The sequence below is a fragment of the Nicotiana tabacum genome, chromosome 16, assembly GCF_000715075.1.
Source record: "Nicotiana tabacum cultivar K326 chromosome 16, ASM71507v2, whole genome shotgun sequence".
NCBI lineage: Eukaryota > Viridiplantae > Streptophyta > Magnoliopsida > Solanales > Solanaceae > Nicotiana > Nicotiana tabacum.
Window position 1 is genome coordinate 5,374,497 of NC_134095.1, and position 21,603 is coordinate 5,396,099.

At 35.8% G+C, this 21,603-nt stretch overlaps 2 protein-coding genes across 3 annotated transcripts; both read left to right on the forward strand.

Annotated features, from left to right (window-relative positions):
* Nucleotides 1–7,351: 7,351 nt before the first annotated feature.
* Nucleotides 7,352–12,007, forward strand: LOC107803444 (zinc finger protein GAI-ASSOCIATED FACTOR 1-like). 2 transcript variants are annotated; one of them, XM_016627163.2, is made up of 4 exons: nucleotides 7,352–7,824; nucleotides 8,308–8,704; nucleotides 9,388–9,587; nucleotides 10,938–12,007. In XM_016627163.2, exons 1-4 carry the CDS (start codon nucleotides 7,719–7,721, stop codon nucleotides 11,729–11,731), a joined length of 1,497 nt encoding a protein of 498 aa, XP_016482649.1. In that variant the 5' UTR covers nucleotides 7,352–7,718; the 3' UTR covers nucleotides 11,732–12,007. The 2 variants fall into 2 exon arrangements, with proteins under 2 accessions (XP_016482649.1, XP_016482648.1); XM_016627162.2 differs by having other exon boundaries at nucleotides 7,354–7,833.
* Nucleotides 12,008–15,769: 3,762 nt separating this feature from the next.
* LOC107803438 (cytochrome P450 734A1-like) lies at nucleotides 15,770–20,228 on the forward strand. Its single transcript, XM_016627155.2, has 4 exons — nucleotides 15,770–16,306; nucleotides 17,722–17,966; nucleotides 18,420–18,768; nucleotides 19,410–20,228. Exons 1-4 carry the CDS (start codon nucleotides 15,827–15,829, stop codon nucleotides 19,821–19,823), a joined length of 1,488 nt encoding a protein of 495 aa, XP_016482641.1. The 5' UTR covers nucleotides 15,770–15,826; the 3' UTR covers nucleotides 19,824–20,228.
* The last annotated feature ends 1,375 nt before the right edge of the window (nucleotides 20,229–21,603 follow it).

The following is a 21,603-nucleotide window of genomic DNA, read 5'->3' on the forward strand; positions in this document are numbered from 1 at the left end:
AAAGTCAGCTTACAAGATAAATTTGTCCACCCGGACAAGCACATCATCAATAATACCCAATGGTCTCTTCATCGTTCTATCTGCCATTTGTAATCTCATAGAAGTCGGCCTCGGCTGCTCGATACCCAAAGTCTTGAAAATGGAATAGGGCATCAAATTGATATTAGCCCCCAAATCACATAGAGCTTTAGCAAAATTCGCACTCCTAATGGTGCAAGGAATGGTGAAAGCACCGGGATCTTCAAGGTTCGGGGCCATTGAATGAACTATAGCACTAACTTGGTGAGTCATCTTTATAGTTTCACAATCCATAGAATGCTTCTTTGTGACCAAGTCTTTCATGAATTTTGCATAGCCCGATATTTGTTCAAGAACTTCCACCAAAGGCACATTGATGGATAAGCTCTCCATCATGTCAATGAACTTTTTAAACTGATTATCACTTTTCTACTTCGCGAGCCTTTGAGGATAAGGTGGATGTGGCCTTGGCAAAGGAGCCTTGGCTTTTGGCACAACCGGCTCCGACATGTCTATTATATGTTCCCTAGACGGGTTCACATCATTTTGCGTTTCCACCTCGACATCTTGAATATCAATCCTCACTTCTTTGTTCATATTTTCATCAACCGCATCTTCAACTACCAAAGGGACTTCATCTTCTTGCAACTCAACATCATCATCCGAGATTTGCTTGTTGGTTCTTCCCAATAATGGATGGCGTGACAACCTTCTTAAGGGTTTGAGTCCGTTTTTTTCTTTTTATTTTTAGTAGTTAGTAGTTAAGGGTGCCTCAATCAAAGCTTCACTTGGGCCTAGCACATTTGCCTTTGATCTTATGGTCAAAAACAAATTGTTGTGTTTAGGATGGTGAAAGTCGTGACCTTGAGACTCTTGTTTTGGCCAATAATCATCAAGTGGTTTTTCGGAACCAGTGTGTGCTCAAATCTTATCTAAGATCATTGTGGGCCTCCGACTTTATGTCTTTAGCGATCCCATAGCTTGTGTGGTGAGTAATCGCATTGAAATTTCAAGTCTCGAGCCATTGGTCTAGAACTTGCCCTGAATGTTTGTTGAGGCGAAATCATAAGTGAATTTTGACTTGAGACATGATTATAGGCTCTCCTTGCCTCTCCCACTTCTTATTGTAACCGCCATAACATGGTTGTTCCCACTCTTCGGGTTCACTACCGTATCACTTGGAAGAGCACCCTTAGGGCGAGTATTTAAAGACTATGAGATTTGGCCTAACTGCACCTCCAAGTTTCTGATAGAGGTATTGTGGGAAGCCAACTGAGAATCCGAGTCCGCATTCTTCTTCATCATCTGTTCGAACATCATTTCAATTATACCCATATCATTGCTAGAAGAACTAGGACCTTGGGATAGAAATGGGGGTGGATTGTTCGGTTGTTGGTACATTGGGGGCCTTTGAAAGCCTTGCCCCTGATTTCTTTGGTTTTCGTTGTTCCATCCACCCTGATTGTTATTGCCACCCCAATTGTTGTTATTACCATTTCAATTCCCTTGGTTGCTCTGATTGTTGTTCTGATTGCCCCAGTTGTTGGTTTGGTTGTTGTTCCCCCAATTACCATTGTTTTGTTGTTTATTGCCCCAATTGCCTTGAGGTCTCCATTGTTGTTGGTTGGAAGAGTTTCCCTGTTGGCCTTGATAATTATTCACATATTGAACCTCTTTATTTTGTTCATCATAACCGTCATTTTGAAATCCATCACATTCATCATCAAATTGCTCATAATTCCCTTGGTTTTGTTGCCTTCTTTTGTTGACAAGCATATTAACTCCCTTCATGGCATTTACTTGGCGAGGATTTTGGACTTGTTGCAACTCTGCCTTTGCCAATTGGTTCATAGTAGTTGTCAGCTCAGCTATAGCTTGCCCGTGATCATGTAATTCCTTGTGCAAATTAGTGACCGTGGGGTCACCTTGAGGAACATTGGCTCTACTTTGCCATGCAGAAGAAGTGTCAGCTATCTCGTCAAGTATATCACATGCCTCATCATATGACAGCTTCATAAAGTTTCCCCCGGCTAGTTAGTTCACTATGCATTGGTTTGTGGTGTGAATGCCCCGGTAGAAAGTTTGTTGGATCATAGCCTCGGTCATATCATTGTTGGGGCATTCTTTCACCATTGTTCTATAACGTTCCCAAATCTCATGCAAATGTTTCGTGGGCTCTTGCTTGAAGGCCAATATCTCATCTCGCAATGCCGCCATATGTCCCGGTGAGAAAAATTTAGCAATGAACTTATCCGTCAACTCATCCCAAGTTGTGATGGAATGGTTGGGAAGATGCTTGAGCCAATCCAAGGCCTTCCCCCTAAGTAAGAATGGGAAAAGTCTCAACCTAAGAGCATCCTCGGACGCATTAGTCTGTTTGCTCCCCCAACATGTATCCACGAACCCCTTGAGATTCTTGTAAGCATTTTAATTTGTAGCGCCCGTAAAATACCCACGCTGCTCAAGCAAGGTCAACATCACATTGGTTATTTGAAAATTGCCCGCCCAGATTTGGGGTGGGACAATAGCACTTGCATAGCCTTGGTTCGGAAGCACTCTAGGAGCCACTCTTGGAAGTGGGGGAGGAGGGTCTGGAATATTATCATTAACATTAGCATTAGCCTGGCGGCCTCTACGTTGTCCTTGAGGTACAAAAGGCATCTCATCATCTCCGACATCATCTACCTCCTCTTCCGCAATCACATTTCCAAGAGGGTCATTAGCGTTGTTCACTTCCATTTGGTACCTGAGTTATGACACAAACAAGTTAGTAACAAAGAAGGAAAGAAGAACAATACACAAAACTAACTAAATAGATAGCCAAAACCGTTAGCTCCCCGGCAACGGCGCCAAAAGTTGATCGAGGCCTACCATGCACTACTATTGAGTAGCAAGAGAGGGTCGAAGAGCTTTTACCCGATTTAGGGTCGGGATCGATTTTCACAGAGAACTAGAATTTGGAGTCGAGTATCTATCTAGTTTAGGATTGCGCATGTGTCCCAAATTGCACTTTTAATCATTTTTGGCCTTTTTGATTTACTTCTACTTTTATCAAGCTACAATGGTAAATGGAACTAGATTAAGCTAAGAGTAAAACTAAAGAGGCTTGTTCAAGTGGTTTAAAATGCACTAGGGTAGTGACTTTCGCCTAGGTGGTTAATTGACGGGTAATTGAATCTAAGACACGATTGACATAATTGGGGAGTATGATATAACCGTTGCACGATACTACCCACTCTACACCTCTCAGTGGTCCGAGTGATTTTGCCCGAATTGACTTTCTCAAGACCAATTAGGTATGCAAATTTGCACAAGCAATCAAGGTTCAAGTCGGGTATTACTCTCTCGAAGTTTAACCCTTTAATTGGGGCTATCAATCTCTTGAGTATGACCCAATTCCTTGTTAGACCAATTTCGGAAACTTAGGCTCTCTTTCTCAAGAAGAGCTCAAGTCAACTAAACACAAACTAGCGTTTGCAACCACTAATTCAACAATTAACCATGAAATTGGCCCAAATATCAAACACCCATAGTCAATCTAGCCCTAAAATTCAAGACCCACCAATTAGCCACACTAGGGTTGAGCCACAACCCTAGCTTATGGGTCTAGCTATTCATAATTAAAGAAGAAAAGCAAGAAATAGATGAAGAACAACTCATATTAATTAATTACTAAGATAAACAATAAATTTCAATGATGAAATGTAGATAAAATTGCCCAAAATGACTAAAATATTCGAACCCACGAGCGCAACTATGTTCTAAAACTATCTGATGCCCTAAAAATGGGGAAATAAGCTTTTTATACTAAGCTGAAAAATCTGGACAAAATATCCCTGCGGGGCTAGTACGGACCGCACAAAATGGTGTGCGGCCGCACTAAGGCTCTGAGCTTGAAAATCTGACTCTCTGAACTCGGGCACTGCGGACCGCAGAGAATGGACTGCTGCCGCGGAGGCTTCTAGTGCGGTCCGCATAAAATGGAGCGCGGACCGCATTGGTTTGAACTCGAAATCTGGCAACTCTCTGATCCTCTTTACTGCGGACCGCACTAAATCGAGTGCGGCCGCATTGATCTTAGTGCGGACCGAACAGAATGGTGTGCGGCCGCATTGCTTTTGTGCCTGAATGTAATGCTGTCTGAACCTCAAAGTGCAAATCGCACAGAGTGGTGTGCGGCCGCACTGGCCTTGTTTTGCCTGAGCTTTGTCTTGTCTTGATACTTGTGCAAGTTTTACTCCTTTTGAGCTGATATTTGACTTCTTGTCACTTTGTTGATCAAACCTGCAATCAAGCACAACTTGTGAGCCTTTTGGGACTATTTTGTACAAATTTTTAATCAAAACATAAGCAAAAAGGAGTATAAAATGCATTAAAATCCCTAGTTATCATGCACTCGGAGGGAAAGGTTTTTGAATAAACTTCATGAAATCCAGTCCTTTTAATATCGGCGGTGCTCCTAGTATTTGATCGACCCTATAATTGTAGGTTTCTACTTTTTTGTCATTGGTTTCGATTTTCTTTTCTCCCGATTCTACCCATTTTGTCAGCTCCTTGAGCATTTTTATGATCTCCGGGTTAGTCCCGGGTTCAGCATCACTCGGTCTCTCCATGATCGATTCATTTCTGCAGGTGACTTCCCGGGATGGCTCGGGCTCAATTCTGCTCGGGGCGCGGCTTTGATTCTGGAGCTGGGCTATTGCCACCTATTGAGTCTGTAACATTTCGAATATCACCCGCAAGTTGATCCTATCATCTTCGCCACCGTGAATATTTGGTACAACCGATCGAACTTTTTTGCGGATGTTGTTTTCAGGATCGGTAGGCGAATTTGCATTGATGGCCACATGCGAGCTAGCGGCGATCGGGTCTGCAACTGGAACTCCGTTGTGGTCAACGGGGGGCACCTAGTTACCGGGTGCTACATTGTTGTTCTCGCCATGGTGGCCAGATTCAGCATCCTAGCTTAGAGGGGCAGCCTGGGAGTTTGGCATTTCAAATTTTAACCTAAAATCAAAAATACTCCAACGAACAAGCGTAAAATAGGGTGTGTCATAGAAGTCTGTATCAAATAACCACTATTATCCTTAGCCCCACGATGGGCGCCAAACTGTTTACTCTCAAAATCGGATAACAATTGAATTTGTAAGTGGTTTTAAGGATATGCGGAATAATTTGACACAAAGCTATAAATTGGATTAGATTTAACGGGTAAAGATAAAATTAAATTCAAACCACACGAATATGACAGTTTTACCCTTGGTGAAATGTTCACCCTCGATCCGGGGTCAACAGTTGATGAACCAGTACTGATGAACAAAAAGAAATAACTAGATAACAGAGAAAATGATAATATATTGCTTTTGAATGCGTGATACAATGTGTTTCATGAAATATTAGACCCCCTTTATATAGTAAGGGATTCTTACCGTAGGTACAACTCTATAAAAGGTAAAAAAAATCTTCTGATTAATTGATTGCCGGCTCCTTATCTATATGTGGAGATCCCCACCGTGATATTCGGCTCACTGATATTTCGGCCTGCCGTTGGTTATGTTCGATTATCCGATAATGTTCCTTGAAGTCGTTCGAAATCAAGACCAATCCGGAACTATGACCCCGATATTCTCGGGGCAGGCGTCATGCCCCCGGATTCCGTCTCGACGAGATTTTCACCTTGATGTCCTCCCCTTGTCATCATGTCTCGAGGCTGGCTTATCTTGTCGGAGGTCGGGGTACACCATAAGCTTGATTTTACCCGTATACAATATTTTAAATAAAACTTCCTCGATTTCTGATTACATAACTCTATTCTTTTTTTTTTTTTTTTTAATTTGGTTAAAAAAGAATGAACCATTATAAATTTAGAAAAAAGACATCTAACTTAAATTTTTAATCTTAGTGTTGATAATAAGCTTTTAGAAAATGTGTAAGTCCACAAATTTTCAATGTTTTGTACTCCTAACTAAATAAGCGTTATGGCGTATTTAAATACCCTACGAAAAATTCTAAATTTATTATTTGTTTCTTAAATTTTATCTCTATCTCAAAATGCCCCTAAACTATTGAAAAATATTTAAAAATACCTTTCATCTATCTATTAGGGTAAAAATACCCCTACATCTACCTTTTTGGTTCACTTATGCCCTTTGATCGTTAGGTCAATGATAAATTAAAAATAATTGCTTAAAAAAACTATTTTGCAAAATATTTTTTTGTTAAAACTAATGCACCAGTAATCCACTAATTTAGTAAAATCTTTTTTTTTTCCAGTTTTTACAAAAAAATTATTTTTATTTTCATTTTTTTTTGTAAAAACAGAAAAAAAATTGTTTTTAACAAAAATATTTTCATTTTTTAAAAACTGAAAAAAATATTTTCAACAATATATTTTCGTTTTTGAAAAATATTTTTTTTTTCATTTTTTCAGTTTTTTAAAAATTTCAGTTTTTAAAAAACAAAAATATTTTGTTAAAAAATGAAAATATTTTTTTTTCAGTTTTTACAATTTTTTTCAGTTTTTACAAAATGTTTTTTCTAGTTTTTACAAAAAAAACTGAAAAAAAAATATTTTTCAAAAATGAAAATATTTTGTTGAAAATATATCAGTTGTTAAAAACGAAAATATTTTATTAAATTTTCTTTTTCCCGTTTTTACAAAAAAATCCTGTTTTTACCAAAAATGCTTTAAAAATGAACTTTTTTTTGGTAAAAACTAAAAAAAAAAAAACTTTACTAAATTAATGGACTACTGGTGCATTAGTTTTAAAAAATGAAAATATTTTGTTAAATATTTTTTTAAGTAATTATTTTTAATTCATTATTGACTTAATGGCCAAAAGTCAAAAGTAAACCAAAAAGGTGGATGGAGAGGTTTTTTTTAGCTTAATAAATATATTAAGGTCAGTTTTAAACCTTTTTCAATAATTTAGTGACATTTTGAACCCTTCTCGGTGGTAACTATTGCGATAATATTTGGTAAGTTTTTCTTGTAGGAGTATTATTATTACAACGAAAAAAATTCTGACGTACATGAGGGGTAAATTGGTCTTTCCATGTTAAACGAAAATACACTAAACGACATAATACTGAACCACGAACTGATTAGTCCGAGTTCCTCCGACAGGTGTCATATAATGAACCAGATGATGCCACGTGGACAATTGGATTCATCGCTCGAGCTTGGTACATCAGTCGTATCTTGGGAAAGAAGCAGCTGAAACTGAAACCTCCCTTCAATTTAACCATGGTTAATACTTTTAACTCTACGCGTGGTTAGTTTCGCCGCTAAGAAATAAAAAATTAAAAATCAAAACATTTGAAAAAGAGTTCTATTAACATTTCTCTATTATGACAGCTTTCTAAACGAGTCTCCTCTTTCACTCTCTCTGTATAATAAACGCCGCCATGTCTGAATATTAGACCTCTTCCCATTTTTCTCTTCATTCAATAAGAGTTTTTTTTTCCTTCCTCTTTTTTGGGAACACAACAATTCCCAAAAACAGTAGTAGCAATTTTTTCCTAGCTTCGGAAATAGTTGGTAAAACTTTTCTTGTATTCATTTAAGGTTGGAAAAAAGCATTTTCAAATCAAGATTTTGACTGCCCAGTTTTACTTTAAAGGGGCAGTAATTTGAGCTGAAGTGGAGAAAAGTAGCTGAAAAAACACATGTGAAGTTCAAGCTTTTCTTAGCTAAAAATATGGCAGATATGGAAAATTCATCATCAATGACTGTTGCTGGCAGTTCATTAGAAGAAACAATTAGCCAACAAAATTTTCCAGTAAAGAAGAAAAGGAACCTTCCAGGTAACCCAGGTAAAAAAAAAAGTTCAAAAATTTCACTATTTTTTATCGTTTATCTTGAACCGAGTTTCTATCGGAAACAATTTTTTTACCTCGTATCTCTCTACCTATGCGAAATAGTTTAGATATAGAGGTAAGGTCTGCGTACATATTATCCTCTTCAAACTCCATACCGTGGGATATACCGGCAAGGCAAAGGCGTATGTAGAGTTGCAATTAGTTCAAATGAATTCAGTATTTTCACGTAGAATATATATTTATGTTTAAAAATTTACCAAAATTGTAATTAATAGTTGGTTTAAACCCATAATTTAAAAACACAATAGGTTCATTGTAAAAAATACCGTGATGATTGAACCCATAGAGCTTAAATTCTGTCTCATCCACTGTCTCTTTACGCTGGTATTTTGTTGTTGTATGTGTTAATATATTATTTTGCGCCTTTTATTATTGTTTGCTTACGGGTAAAGTGTTTGGTTTTTGTAGATCCAGAAGCAGAAGTAATAGCACTATCACCAAAAGCACTAATGGCAACAAACAGATTTGTGTGTGAGATTTGTAACAAAGGGTTTCAACGTGACCAAAATTTACAGTTACATAGAAGAGGACATAATTTACCTTGGAAACTCCGGCAACGTACGAGTAAAGAAGTGAAAAAACGTGTGTATGTTTGTCCGGAAGCCACGTGTATTCATCACGATCCATCTAGAGCTTTAGGTGATCTTACAGGAATTAAGAAACATTTCTGTAGAAAACATGGTGAGAAGAAGTTCAAGTGTGAACGTTGTACCAAAAAATATGCTGTGCAATCTGATTGGAAAGCTCATATGAAGACTTGTGGTACTAGAGAATATCGTTGCGATTGTGGCACTTTGTTTTCTAGGTATGTTAACATTTTCTTTTTTCTCCTTTGGTTCTATGAACGTTTCTCTGATCTGTGTATACACTATACACAATTCTTTCCAGATTCCGATACATTTTACTGGATTGTTGTTGTTGTTGGTTTTATCATCCTATCTTGTTGGTAACTGTTTGTTTTTATTTGCTTTTGTTTTATAAATTTTTTCTTGAGATGAGAGTATTAGAAACAGTCATTCTATATTAGAAATTGTCTCTCTATAAAGGTAGAAGTAGAAGTAACACTTTGTCATCTCTCGACTTGCGGTACTGGACTTGTTGTTTGTTACTTGAGAAATAGTGGAAAATGGAACGAAAATGATCAATATTATTTTCCGCGATTTTTCCCTTCCATTTAGTCAATATTTTATTGAATTTGAAAAAAATAGTATTTGAAGTCTCGAAATGAACATTTGAAAGTTGAAATAGTGTGTTGACATGAATTTTACTAGTAGATTTTTTTCAAGTTCTATGATTTGGAAATCATTATTTTTTATTTGAGATATCCTCACACTAATTTTTGATCTTCTATTTCAAAGTGAAATTTTACAAAAAGAGTAAATCTGTAAAATAAATATTGAAATGCTAATAATATTTCATTATTTGTAAGTAATATGGCACGTTCAAACGTCTACTAATTATTATTTTTTGTGGTTGTTGATGGTGAAGGAGGGATAGCTTTGTAACGCATAGGGCATTTTGTGATGCATTGGCTCAAGAAAGTGCAAGAGCTCAACCAATGGGAATTACAAATACTGAGGAAAATTTGAAAGCTGATGAAGCTGTTACTTCTTCGTCTAGTCCACCACCACAACCTTTAACTCCATCTACTGGAGTTCTTTCACCAGTTCTGTCCATTCAAAGTTCAGGTAATTATAATAAGGAAAAAAGAAATAAATAAAAAGGGTAATTCTACGTACTTTTTCTGAGTAGTTGCACATGCATAATCTGCAATTTGTCAACATCGTAGAAACCAAGTAGTAGTATGTCCTAAAAACGCTTCTCTCGTTTAAATGAAACTTATATATATATATTAGATTCTTTGAATTATTTTTCTTGAGAGTATGTGTTTCTTCATGTGATCGATGTGGGGTTTTTTTTAATTATTTTTTTTTGTTCTCATTTGTCCATTAGCGTCCTTTGTCTTTTTCCTGAAGTGGTCATCTTCTTGTGTGAAAATGTCTCACCATTGATTTAATCAATTAAATCAATTAGAGTCCGACCTCTCTATAACATTATCCCTATATAATAATATTTTACTATAAAAGCCAAACTTTTTCGGACCTAAATTTCATGTTACGTTATAATATATGTTCTATATGACAACACTTCACTATAACATCTAAAATTATTCGGAACAAACGAGGCTGTTATAGAGAGGTTTGATTGTACTCCTCTTTACAAAAGGTTATCCTAGTTTGAAGGACGTTTGAGATATGTGGTCTTAAATAAGCCACAAGTACAACATTTATGTGGCCGTACAATATCTAAATTTTGTGGTTTGAAACCTGTCATAGTATTTGTGTGGTCGTATCCGGGGCGGAGCTATGGACTGAGGCGCGAGTTCGGCCGAACCTAGTAACTTTGGTCCAAATTCTATATTTGCAAGATTATTAATTTAGAACCCAGAAACTTCAGATTCAAGCTTCGCCTCTGACCGTAACTGCTTTATAAAGAAATATTGAGAGATGTCAATAATTTTTAAAGGATTAATAAGAAATCTTTTTGAAACATAGGAATATTTGGTTTTGACCACGGGCAGTGGCGTATCTAGCACTATAGCTATGGGTTCAAGTAAACTCATAACTTTTGAAACGCAGCATAAATTTATTAAAACACTAAGAAATAATGGATATGAGTCCATAATTTTAAAAATATAATGGGTTAAATGTTAAAATCTTAAATATTGAACCTATAAAATTTAAATTTTGGATCTGGTCGGGCAATTAGAAATGGAGTAATTAAAAAAGCAAGGTTAGCTAGTACGTGCTCAAATATCGAAAAAAGGATTTAAAAGAGGGACGTTGAGTAAAGGAGAAGAGTTACATGATTGCTTCTGCTTTTAAATGTGAAAGGTCTCTGGTTAAAGTGGAATGCATATTGGGATTCAGAACATACAAAAGTTTATTCCATTTTTAAAAAAGATTTGTATCTTTTTCTTGATTGTGTGAATGAAGGAATAAACTCCCTTTTTCACTTTGTTCTTTTCTGGGTGACAGAATTGCCAGCAGACAATCAAAATCAAGCTGGAGTACAATTACAAGCAGCACAAGGTACAACTACGCCTGTTTCTACAACTACTGTCACAGCCACAACAATTTCCACTACTGCTAGTACTACTGGTCCTAGTAGTAGCAAAGTGTTTGCTAGTGTATTTCCATCGTCGTCGACTTCAGTTGGGCACCCCCACTCGTCTTACTCGAATATTCTTTGTGCTATTGGGCCAGAACAAATGACCGCCATAGAGCCAATGTCGCTCTCATTGTCGTCTTCATTTTATCTCTCGGCCAATAACGGGTCAACTTTATTCCAAGATCACACCGGCCACGTCCAGCATTATGGTTCAACAACACAACCAGCATTGTCCGCAACTGCATTGCTTCAAAAGGCTGCCCAAATGGGCGCTACGTCATCTAACAACTCGTTTCTTCGTGGTCTTGGATTGGCAATGTCAAGTACGTCTACATCGGACAATATTTCCCGTGTGAAGCTAGAGAACAATGTAGAGCTACCCGGGCTCGGGATACCACTCCCATCTAATGGTCCTTCGGGACAATGGACCGATTTGATGATGGGTCCATCTCATGAGTCTATGATGTTTGGGAACAAGCCTCCAACTCTTGATTTTCTTGGTTTAGGAAATGATGCAAATGTAACTTCATCAAATGGATTTTCAGCGCTTTTGAGCTCGATGGACGGCGGATTTGGTGTTGCAACGTCGTCGTATGGTGGAGTGGCAACTAGAGGACAGCCTTGGGATGATCATTCTGATAGAAAGCCTTCTATGCTTTAGGTGGAATTAGTTGGAATATTACTGCAAAAATGAAATGAAGTTCTATGCATTAATCTATCTTCATTTTTGTGGGAGAGTTTTTGTTTGATACATATACATATCCAATAGACATAGCTAAGTTATGTTCATAGCCGTACTTCATTTTTAAGCTTAGTTTATTTTGGTTTTATATTCAGGACATGCAGTTAGGACAATATGGTAAATGAACTAGCCACTTGGATTTCTTATTTCTACTCGTTTGTATGTGAAAGAATGATCAAACCCATATGTTTGGCAGTTAGAGCTCCGTTTTTACCTGCTTTCTTTGCCCATTGTTATCTTTTGCTTTAGATTTTCATCTCCATATTTGAATTGAACTTTCGTTATTAACGTCATGTTACATTAACAGCTTGTTTGGATGGTAGTTACCTATTGTACTATTGTATTGTATTGTTATTTTAAATACAATGTTTGTTTTGATTGTTATTTAAATTTTATTGTATCGTATCGTTAAATTCATTATTACATACGACAAAAAGTGTTATTTTATGGAACTATGGATTTGGTATGGTGGCGATGTATCTTGTTTTTTCCTTTCATCTTGGCCTTTCTTATTATTAAATAATCATATTTTATCATTTACCTTACTTTTTATATAATAATTTTATTTCGTATCTTATTTTTTCTTAGTATTGTTGTAAGTTTAATTTATACTTTCATATTGCCGGTGCCTGATATCGTGAAACGACGACAAACGATTTAATTTTTTAAATGTGTTGCATTAATCAAACAATACATTATGAAACGATACTAAAAATTCAAATAAGTTGTGGTGTAATAAGCAAAATAATGTGTGATGTTGTGAATGTTCCTAGGTCTAAAATTAGGATGCTAACAGAAAGTCTAAATCGCGTACGGAATGTCATATTGTTTTGCCATATAAGTGGCCCATTTTTGTACTACTTGATCGATAATACAAGGCTGTCTACCTATAAGTAATAATCTAGCTATACGTAATACTCCATCCATTTTAATTCATGTGAACCTATTTCTTTTTTAGTCCGTGCCAAAAAGAATGATTCCTTTCCTTATTTGGAAACAATTTAACTTTACACAATGATTTATAGCCACACAAAATATATGTGCCTCATTTTACACTACAAGATCAGAAGTCTTCTATCTTTTTTTAAACTCTGTGCCCAGTCAAATAGGTTCAAATAAATTGAAACGGAGGGAGTAAGTGATTTGCCCTTCAATATTCTGGGGTTGACTGTTCATGGTCAATGAAGTGAAGTTAAAATATGTGTTCCGTCCCTAATTAATAGCATGATCCCTTAGTGTTTATTTGTGAATTATGCCCCTTTACAATTTTAAAATTAAGAAAATATTATTTTTAGGTTTTTTATATATAAAAGTAAATCTCTCATGTGAAAATAAAAGAAGGTAGGGTTATAAAACTAAAAACAAAATTTGTAAATAGCCACAAAACCAATTCACAATATTGGTGTTCTTGTTCAATATTGGTTTGAAGTTATAACAAAAAGTTATTTGAAATAGAAGCTAAAAAATCTTATTTGGAAGTTGCAATTGTGTGAGACAAAAATTTTACGTATGAAAAATATCATTTTACCTGTAATAATTGCAAAATAAGCCTTTCAATATTCCACCCGTATCTCAAATACTGCATTAAAATTCAATATTTGAAAATATTGATGTTGGATTTTCATTTTGCAAATAATGCAATGGCTAAATGGTGAATGTTCAATATATAAAACTTTTCTTTTAAAACTATTTCGGTACTTTCCATCATATTTAACACTTTTATTTTTATAGAGTAATTACGACTTACAAGAATTTAAATATATTAAATTATACTATATACTTTGACATCATCAGTTACAAGATTCTAAACGTATACATACCATCAAAGGCGTATTTATTGTCAAAAAATTACACGGCAAAATCTGTTTTGTACCTTTTGTATCTTGAATTCCTTGACATAGTTAAAAAGCATAGCTTAATAGTTAAGGGGTTTAAAACCATAATAAGGTCACTAGATCAATTCTCACTGACCACAATTTTTTTTAGTTTTTCTAACTTTTTCCTATTTTGAACTCTTTTTGCGGAAATTCTACCTTTGCCGCTATATATCACCATTCCCTAACCCTACATGCAGGATTTCACTCGTTGTTGTTGTTGTTTTATTTAATAAAATATCCATATTACGTACTACTTCTGAAAATAGTGAATAAACCAGCATATGCTTTTGCTTGAGCCAGCTAAGGGAGAGGGGACAGAAATCAGAATCAGAATCAGAAATGGGAGTGTGGGGAATGGGCAACAGACATTACCATTTATATTGAAAGTACCATAACACTTCTACAGAGACGATCATGCCAGTCAGTAGTAGCTGACTAGCTGTAGGGGCTGCCCAGTCAAATCTTGAAACTTAAATTTAATGCTCGTAGACTACTGTAGTTGACTGTTGAGTCACATCGAAAATCAAAGAAATAAAGAAATTGTAGCAGGCCCATATTTATTTCGAGTGCTGAGTGTAATTTTTGAACAGGATTCGTGAAAGTGCTATGGCACACATTCCTTCTCTGGTCCTTCACTCTTTTCATGATCTCTTCCTGCAAAAGTAGTGGTCTTGTTTTCCTCCACCTGATATGGTTTAATTTCATGTTATAATCAATATGATCCGCCTATAATAATATTAACACAATATATCTTATAACAGTCATTCATTATAAAAATTATATTTTTTTCGTAATCGATTTTTATGTTATGTTATACTATATCCTCTATAACAACACTTCACTATAGCAGCCAAAAAATATCGGAATAAACGAGGCTATTATAGAGAGGTTTGACTGTAATCAATTTGTATACGGGTAAAATCGAAGCTAATGAGTACCCTGATTTCCCGGTGAGGCAAACGAAGTAAGGACATGATTGCAAGGAATCCAAATCGAAGCTAGGAGCCTCCCGCATCAAGGCCCGAGCAAAACACCTGCCCTTGGAGCCATCGACACCACGCCCCCGAGTCTGGTTCGAGTTCCAAGACCCCGGAGAGTATTACCAAACGACCACGCATGAATCCATGTCCAACCGGATATCACGACGTGAATCCCGGCCCGTAACAACAGTAGATTAGTGATTAGCGAAAAAGAAGATTTTTACCTTTCATAGAATTGTACTTAGGGTAAAACTGCCCTACTATATAAACGGAAAGCTAATTATTTATTAGGGACACCGTAACACGCATATCAAGGCAATATACGTTTGTTTTCTCCGCTTCTAAAAGGTTGTTCAAAGTTTGATTTTATTCATAGCTCTTTATAAGTGTTTGGCTCCGAACCAAAGGCAGGATACTTGCTAAGCTTATAGTCGATCGCGGATCCAACATTGCTACTGGTTTAACTGTTTATTCCGTCTTTAATTTACTTATCTAACGTCATTAATCATTTGTATTGAATATGTCCTTAAAATTGTGTATAAATATTGTTATCCATTTTTAAGGGTAAACACAATTATCACACTTATAATTGGACTATCATCAAATTCACACATTTAAATATAAATAAAATATTTAATGATATAAGCCTATTTTTTTATATTTTATAGATTCGGGTTGACCGTTGAACTAATGAACGAAAACTTGCAACTTCTTTCACTCGAGAGTAGTATCAAGTTCAAGGCAACTCATGCTTTTTTCTTAGTGTTTTAAATTGGATTGCCAGATGAGCATGACATTGAATGTAGCACTCTTGATTGTACATTGTACTACCTGCAGTGGCATTAATCTGCAGTTATTATTACATGATATGCATTTGTTCTTTAATTTTTGACTTGTACAATTAATTTGATATGTACACTTCCATTCTATTTGATCCTAAAAATAATTGGACAAAAAGATGCCTCTATCAAGTAAATTAGTTTACTAATTCTGACCGTGACTAACTTATCCCTTTTGTTTAATCTCTTCCGCCTGCAGCCTCTAATATTAATTTATTATTATCACCCACTACTTAATCATTTATATAATGATCAAAATGATTTCCCAAATTTAAGCTCATCTTCACTAATAGCACCCAAAACTGAGCTTATTTAACCATGTATCTCACAGTTCTTATGATTCTGCTACTACTTTTGACTTTCCTTTTCAAGTTCATTTACTCAGTGATTTACATTCCATATAAGTTAGGAAAACACTTTAGGAAACAAGGAATTGGAGGTCCTAACTACCGTCTGATCTACGGAAACTCAGAGGAAATCAAACGGCAGATAAGGAAAGCTGAATCGAAATCCGTTCCGTTTAATCACAACGTGTTGCATCGGATTGCTCCTCACTACTACAACTGGTCAGCCAAATATGGGAAGACGTTTTTGTTCTGGTTTGGGTCGAAGCCCCGGTTGGCTATTGCCGACCCGGGTATGATTAAAGGGCTTTTTATGAATAAAGCTGTGGATAAGATTGAGTTTGATCCATTAACTAAGCAGCTGTTTGGACAAGGACTTGTTGGTTTGCGAGGTGAACAATGGGCTTTACATAGGAGGATTGCAAACCAGGCCTTCAACATGGAGATTGTTAAGGTGATCCATCTCTCTTACTAAAAAGCCCGTTAATTAATACAAATAGACTCTCACCTAATAGCCGGCAAATTCAATGTTTTTTTTCTAGCTGGTATACATAGATTTTATATATATATATATATATATATATATATGAATTATATATGTATATATTATAAATTTTTTGGTTATTTTTATTTTATGCGGTCGTATTGACATATTGCTATTGTTTGTTGCTTCATTTTTACTGTTCCTTGAGTCGATGGTTTATCGGAAACATCCTCTCTACCTTTACGAGGTAGGGGTAAGGTATGCGTACACATTATTCTCCTCATACCCCATTTGTAGGATTACACTGGGTTTGTTATTGTTGTTGTTATTTGTTGGCTGCACGAGTATTATATTATTTTGAGGAATTAACCTAAATAACAACTCACTCAATTACTTATACTAAAGATAGTTGGAGAATGTATAATATATGTATACTCTATATATAATATTATGTATAATTACTGTATAATTTATGTAAATTGGCTAAAAAAGGTAAACAATAAAAATGACCGGCTATTTGTGTAAAGATCCCTATTATTTTTCTTAAAAGCCTTTCAAAGTAAGTTTTGAGCCGAAAGGCCTTTTAAAATAACTTTTGCAAATATTCTCAAATTACTGCATTCGTTTTATTTTATATGATATATTATCTTTTTAATCTTTTCGTGAAAAGGACCACATTTCTATATGAAAATTCTTTACTTTGAATGTTCATATTTTACCTTTAATGACACTTTCTTATAGGAATGCTAATCATATACACGTTTATCACCAAAAGATTCTAAGGTATTTTCGACATGTTATATACGTTTAGCTTACATGTGTTTTTTTTTCTCTCTTAAACTTCATAGCTAGCCGTCATATAAATTGAAATAGAAGTAGTACAAATCAAAAGCCTCAACTATCAAACATATATTTTGTTGTCTAGAGCACTAAGTTCTAGCTTTATCCCTCAATTACCTAAAGCTTCTCAGTTCTTCGGCGACATGTCAAGGTGCATTTAGTTTTTTTTTTGTTGGTGGTTGCTAGAAGGTGTATTTAGTTGTCTTACATAAGATTCAAGGTATTCCTCACTCCATTACGTTACAACTTTTCTCCGTTCATTCATCATTGAGTATGTATTGAATTTAAATTTGTATAACTAGAACTTGTTCTTCTCGCTACTTGGAAAAGGACAGTTCAGTGCACTAAACTGCTATGTGTGAGATCCGGAGAATGGCCGGACCAAAAAGGTCTATTGCACGCAGTCGAACCCTACATTTCTACAAGAGTTTGTTTTCACGGCTCGAACCTTGACCTCGCTACTTGGAGTATACTTTAAAGTAGCAACTCTGCCTATACTCAAAATTCGTGTCCCTTTTACTAAAGCTAGGTTTGATGAATTCCAGGCTTGGGTGCCGGACATCGTGACTAGTGTAACCAAAATGTTGAAGAAATGGGAAAAAGAAAATGAAGAGAAGGAAGAATTTGAAATAGAAGTCTTCAAAGAATTAAATGATCTCTCAGCTGAGGTTATATCTAGAACAGCTTTTGGGAGTAGTTTTGAAGAAGGGAAGCGCATATTTGAGTCACAAGAGCAACAAATATCTCTTACTTTGCAGGCAATTCGAAGCATCTACCTTCCTGGATTTAGGTTAGTACATATTAGCTTTGCTATTGAACATTGTTTATCTTCACAAAAAATTTACTCCTAAATAATTATGAGCACGAAGGGGAACATTGGAGCAACGGTAAAGTTCATGGGTTCAAGATGTGGAATTAGCCATTGATGCTTGCATCAGGGTAGGCTGCATACATCACATACTTATGCAGATGCGGAGCCAAGATTTAAAGTTTAAAGATTCTTATGGTGACCTTAAGTAAATATATAATAAGTAACTGAGTTCACAATCAAATATTTATAGATATTTAGTGGATTTTTTAATACATATGCATTGTCTAGGCAAAAGTTACTCACATGTAATAGGCTGGATCTGCCCTGCCCCCATGAGGCGCGACCCTTCTCCAGACCCTGCGTGAACACGGGATGCTTTGTGCATCGGACTGCCCTTTTTTAATTATGAGTGCGAGATGTCTTAATAAACAGGTTTTTGCCCACGAAAAATAACATGATGAGGTGGAAACTAGAGAAAGAAACTCGAAAGTCAGTAATGAAGCTGATTGAGAGTAGTAAAGGGAGAGAAAATTCTAAGAATCTTCTTAGTTTGCTAATGTCTGCAAGTGAAGCAGAACATGGATTTGGGGTGGAAGAAGTCATAAATGAGTGCAAGACATTTTACTTTGCTGGGAAAGAAACTGCTTCCAACTTGTTAACTTGGGCACTTCTTCTTTTGGCATTGCATCAAGAATGGCAAGAAAAAGCTCGAGATGAAGTTTTTCGAGTTTGCAACGGTAACAACCTTCCAAATGCAGAGAATCTGACTGATTTCAAGATTGTAAGTTCAATATCTCAGAATCTCTTATCTATGTTCTCTATCTATTTGTAAGTGTCCCATGTTAGTTGAGGGAATAGAACTAGTTGTCGCCTCTTTATATGATCTCGTTTGCTCGCTCCCATGATTTAGTTTTTGATATTGAGTTAGGCCTATAGGTCAAGGGTGAAGTTGTCTTCGTATCACCTATAGGTCATGGATTCGAGCCGTGGAAGAATCACTAATGCTTGCATTAGTGCAGGCTGTCTACATCACACCCCTTATGGTGTGGTCCCTTCCCGGATTCTGTATGAACGCGGGATACCTTGTGCATTGGGATGCTCTTATATTGAGTTAAACCTAAAGTCTATTTCTCTTAACATAACATAGTATCAGAGTCAAACTCATCTCAATTATTGATTTATTCAATATCGGACCCATTTTATACTCTCAGAACCAATCTTAAGTGTGTCGAGGTGTGTGTTAAGCGCCCTACATTAGTTGCAGAAATGAATTGTTATATCTTTTTATGATCTTGGATAATCCTTACCTCATCAGATAACTTTTGAGATGAAATTAAGTCCAAGTTCTATTCTCGTAATAGTTTTATCTTAAGAGTTTCTAACCTTTCCCATGTTTGTTCTTTCATTTGTGTATTCAAACAGGTGACAATGATTCTCAATGAGACAATGCGACTCTACCCACCGATCGTGGCATTGACAAGAGGAACTTCTAAGGATATTAAGTTGGGAAACCTTGAAATTCCAGCAAATACACAGTTTTATGTGTCCGTAGCTGCTGTACATCATGACACTGAGATATGGGGAAAATATGCACAGGAATTCAACCCTCTGAGATTTGCCGAATCTCGAAAGCATTTGGCTTCATATTTTCCTTTTGCATTAGGTCCAAGAGTTTGTGTTGGGCAAAACTTAGCCATGGTTGAAGCCAAAATCATCCTAGCAATGATAGTTCAGAATTTCTCTTTTACAGTGTCACCTTCATATGTTCATGCTCCAACTATGCGTCTAACTTTACAGCCCCAATATGGTGCTCCCATCCTTTTTAGGAAGATTTAACTTACGGTCAAACATCTCTATAACATTCGTGTTTGTTCTAATATTTATTGATTTCAAAAAAAACTTGACTTTTATAGTTAATGACCTGTTATAGAAACATCTCTATATCCAAAAATGTCAGCTCTCGGCATGGTTATCTGAAGTGGATTTTTGTAGTGGATGTAGAACTTGCAGTGGCCCGTTGTAATGTGGTGCTTAGGTCTACCCACCCTATTTGTTCCTTGATCTATGGATCTACTGGAGCTAACGACTTCGATCAATTAGCCAAGACTTTGACAGGATAATACTTTCACAGTGTGAACAGTTATAGTCCATTAATGATGATCAATTAAGTTTCAAGTTGGATCAATTATATGAATCCGTTCATACTGCTTTATACATGTCCTAACAATTATTTTTTTGTTATTTTATGTTCATGTTTTTTTTAGTAAATGGAAGCACATTCTGTCCCCAAATGGGCAAATCCAGAGGCCGAAAACCTCTAACTCAAATTCTTAGGAGCTCGAATTTTAATGGTCTATTAGTCATTGTTTATTTGTTTTAAAGTTAAGCTATCTCAATTCCTCTTTTGCTGCATAAAAAAAGAAGAAGATATATATATTATATAGTAAAAGCAGAGTTCAAAATTTTTGTGCTATTAACATTAATTAAGTTCACTATTAGTAAAGCTGTAAAAAGCACTATCAAGCTTCAAATTATGATTTCTCAACTTCATTCTGTCTGCTTATCACTGAGTCTGTTCTTGAATGAACCACCTGAAAGTTTGTTAGAGTAACAGATTTAAAGACAACATTACATTAAGTCGGCGTTTGGACATAAAAATTGAAAAATTCCCGAAAAAAGTAAAAATAAAAATAAAAATTAAGTGAAAATGGTAGTTGAATATTAGAGTTGTGTTTGGACACAAATACAATTTGGAGCTATTTTCGAATTTTGTGAGTGATTTGAAGTGAAATTTTTGAAAAACAATTTTTTGGAGTTTTTCAAATTTTCGAAAAATTTCGAAATTCAAATTCAAGTAAAAATTTGAAATTTTCATGGACAAACATTGATTCCCAAAAAAATATAAAAAATTCGAAAAATGTGAAAAGTTTCTTATGGCCTAACGGGCCTAAGTTTTGACTTAATGAGTAGTTGCTCAATTTGAAAGTTAGGACTACCAAACATAAAATTTGGTTTAGACTACCAACCATAATAAACTCATCCATGGGAGCAAAATTCAGAATTAGGTACATACACTTATTATGTTTTGGCTTACACCCTTTAGACACACTAGTTGTAAAACTATCAATACTACTGTATGGGTCAGACGACAATCGGCGTGGGAAGAAACGACGAAAAGTTATTTGAGACTGTCGTATCCACACCACGCTGTAATGAGACGCACCTCGGCCACGGCCGAAATCATGTATTTAGAATGCCTGAGAGGCGAATTGGATATTATGGCATTTCAAGGGGTCAGCACGTAATATAGTCAAATGACTTAAGTACTATGGTTAATGACCGTTGGGTAAGGGAGAAGACCTAGTATATAAACTAAGTGAAAAGAAGAAAAAAGGGGGCGGAGAAAACAGACATGTTTCCTGAAAGGAAGAGAAATCTTCATCTTTCTCTCCACCACGAAGCAGAAGAAGCAAGGAAGCTCAGATGCTCAATATATATTGTTAGTCTAATCATATCAAATGTGTGGGGTTCTACCTTGCTAAAGATCGGTGACCTTTCTCATTTACGTCTTCTTAATTGTTGTTTGATATTATGAAAATTATCATCCTCTTCTTAT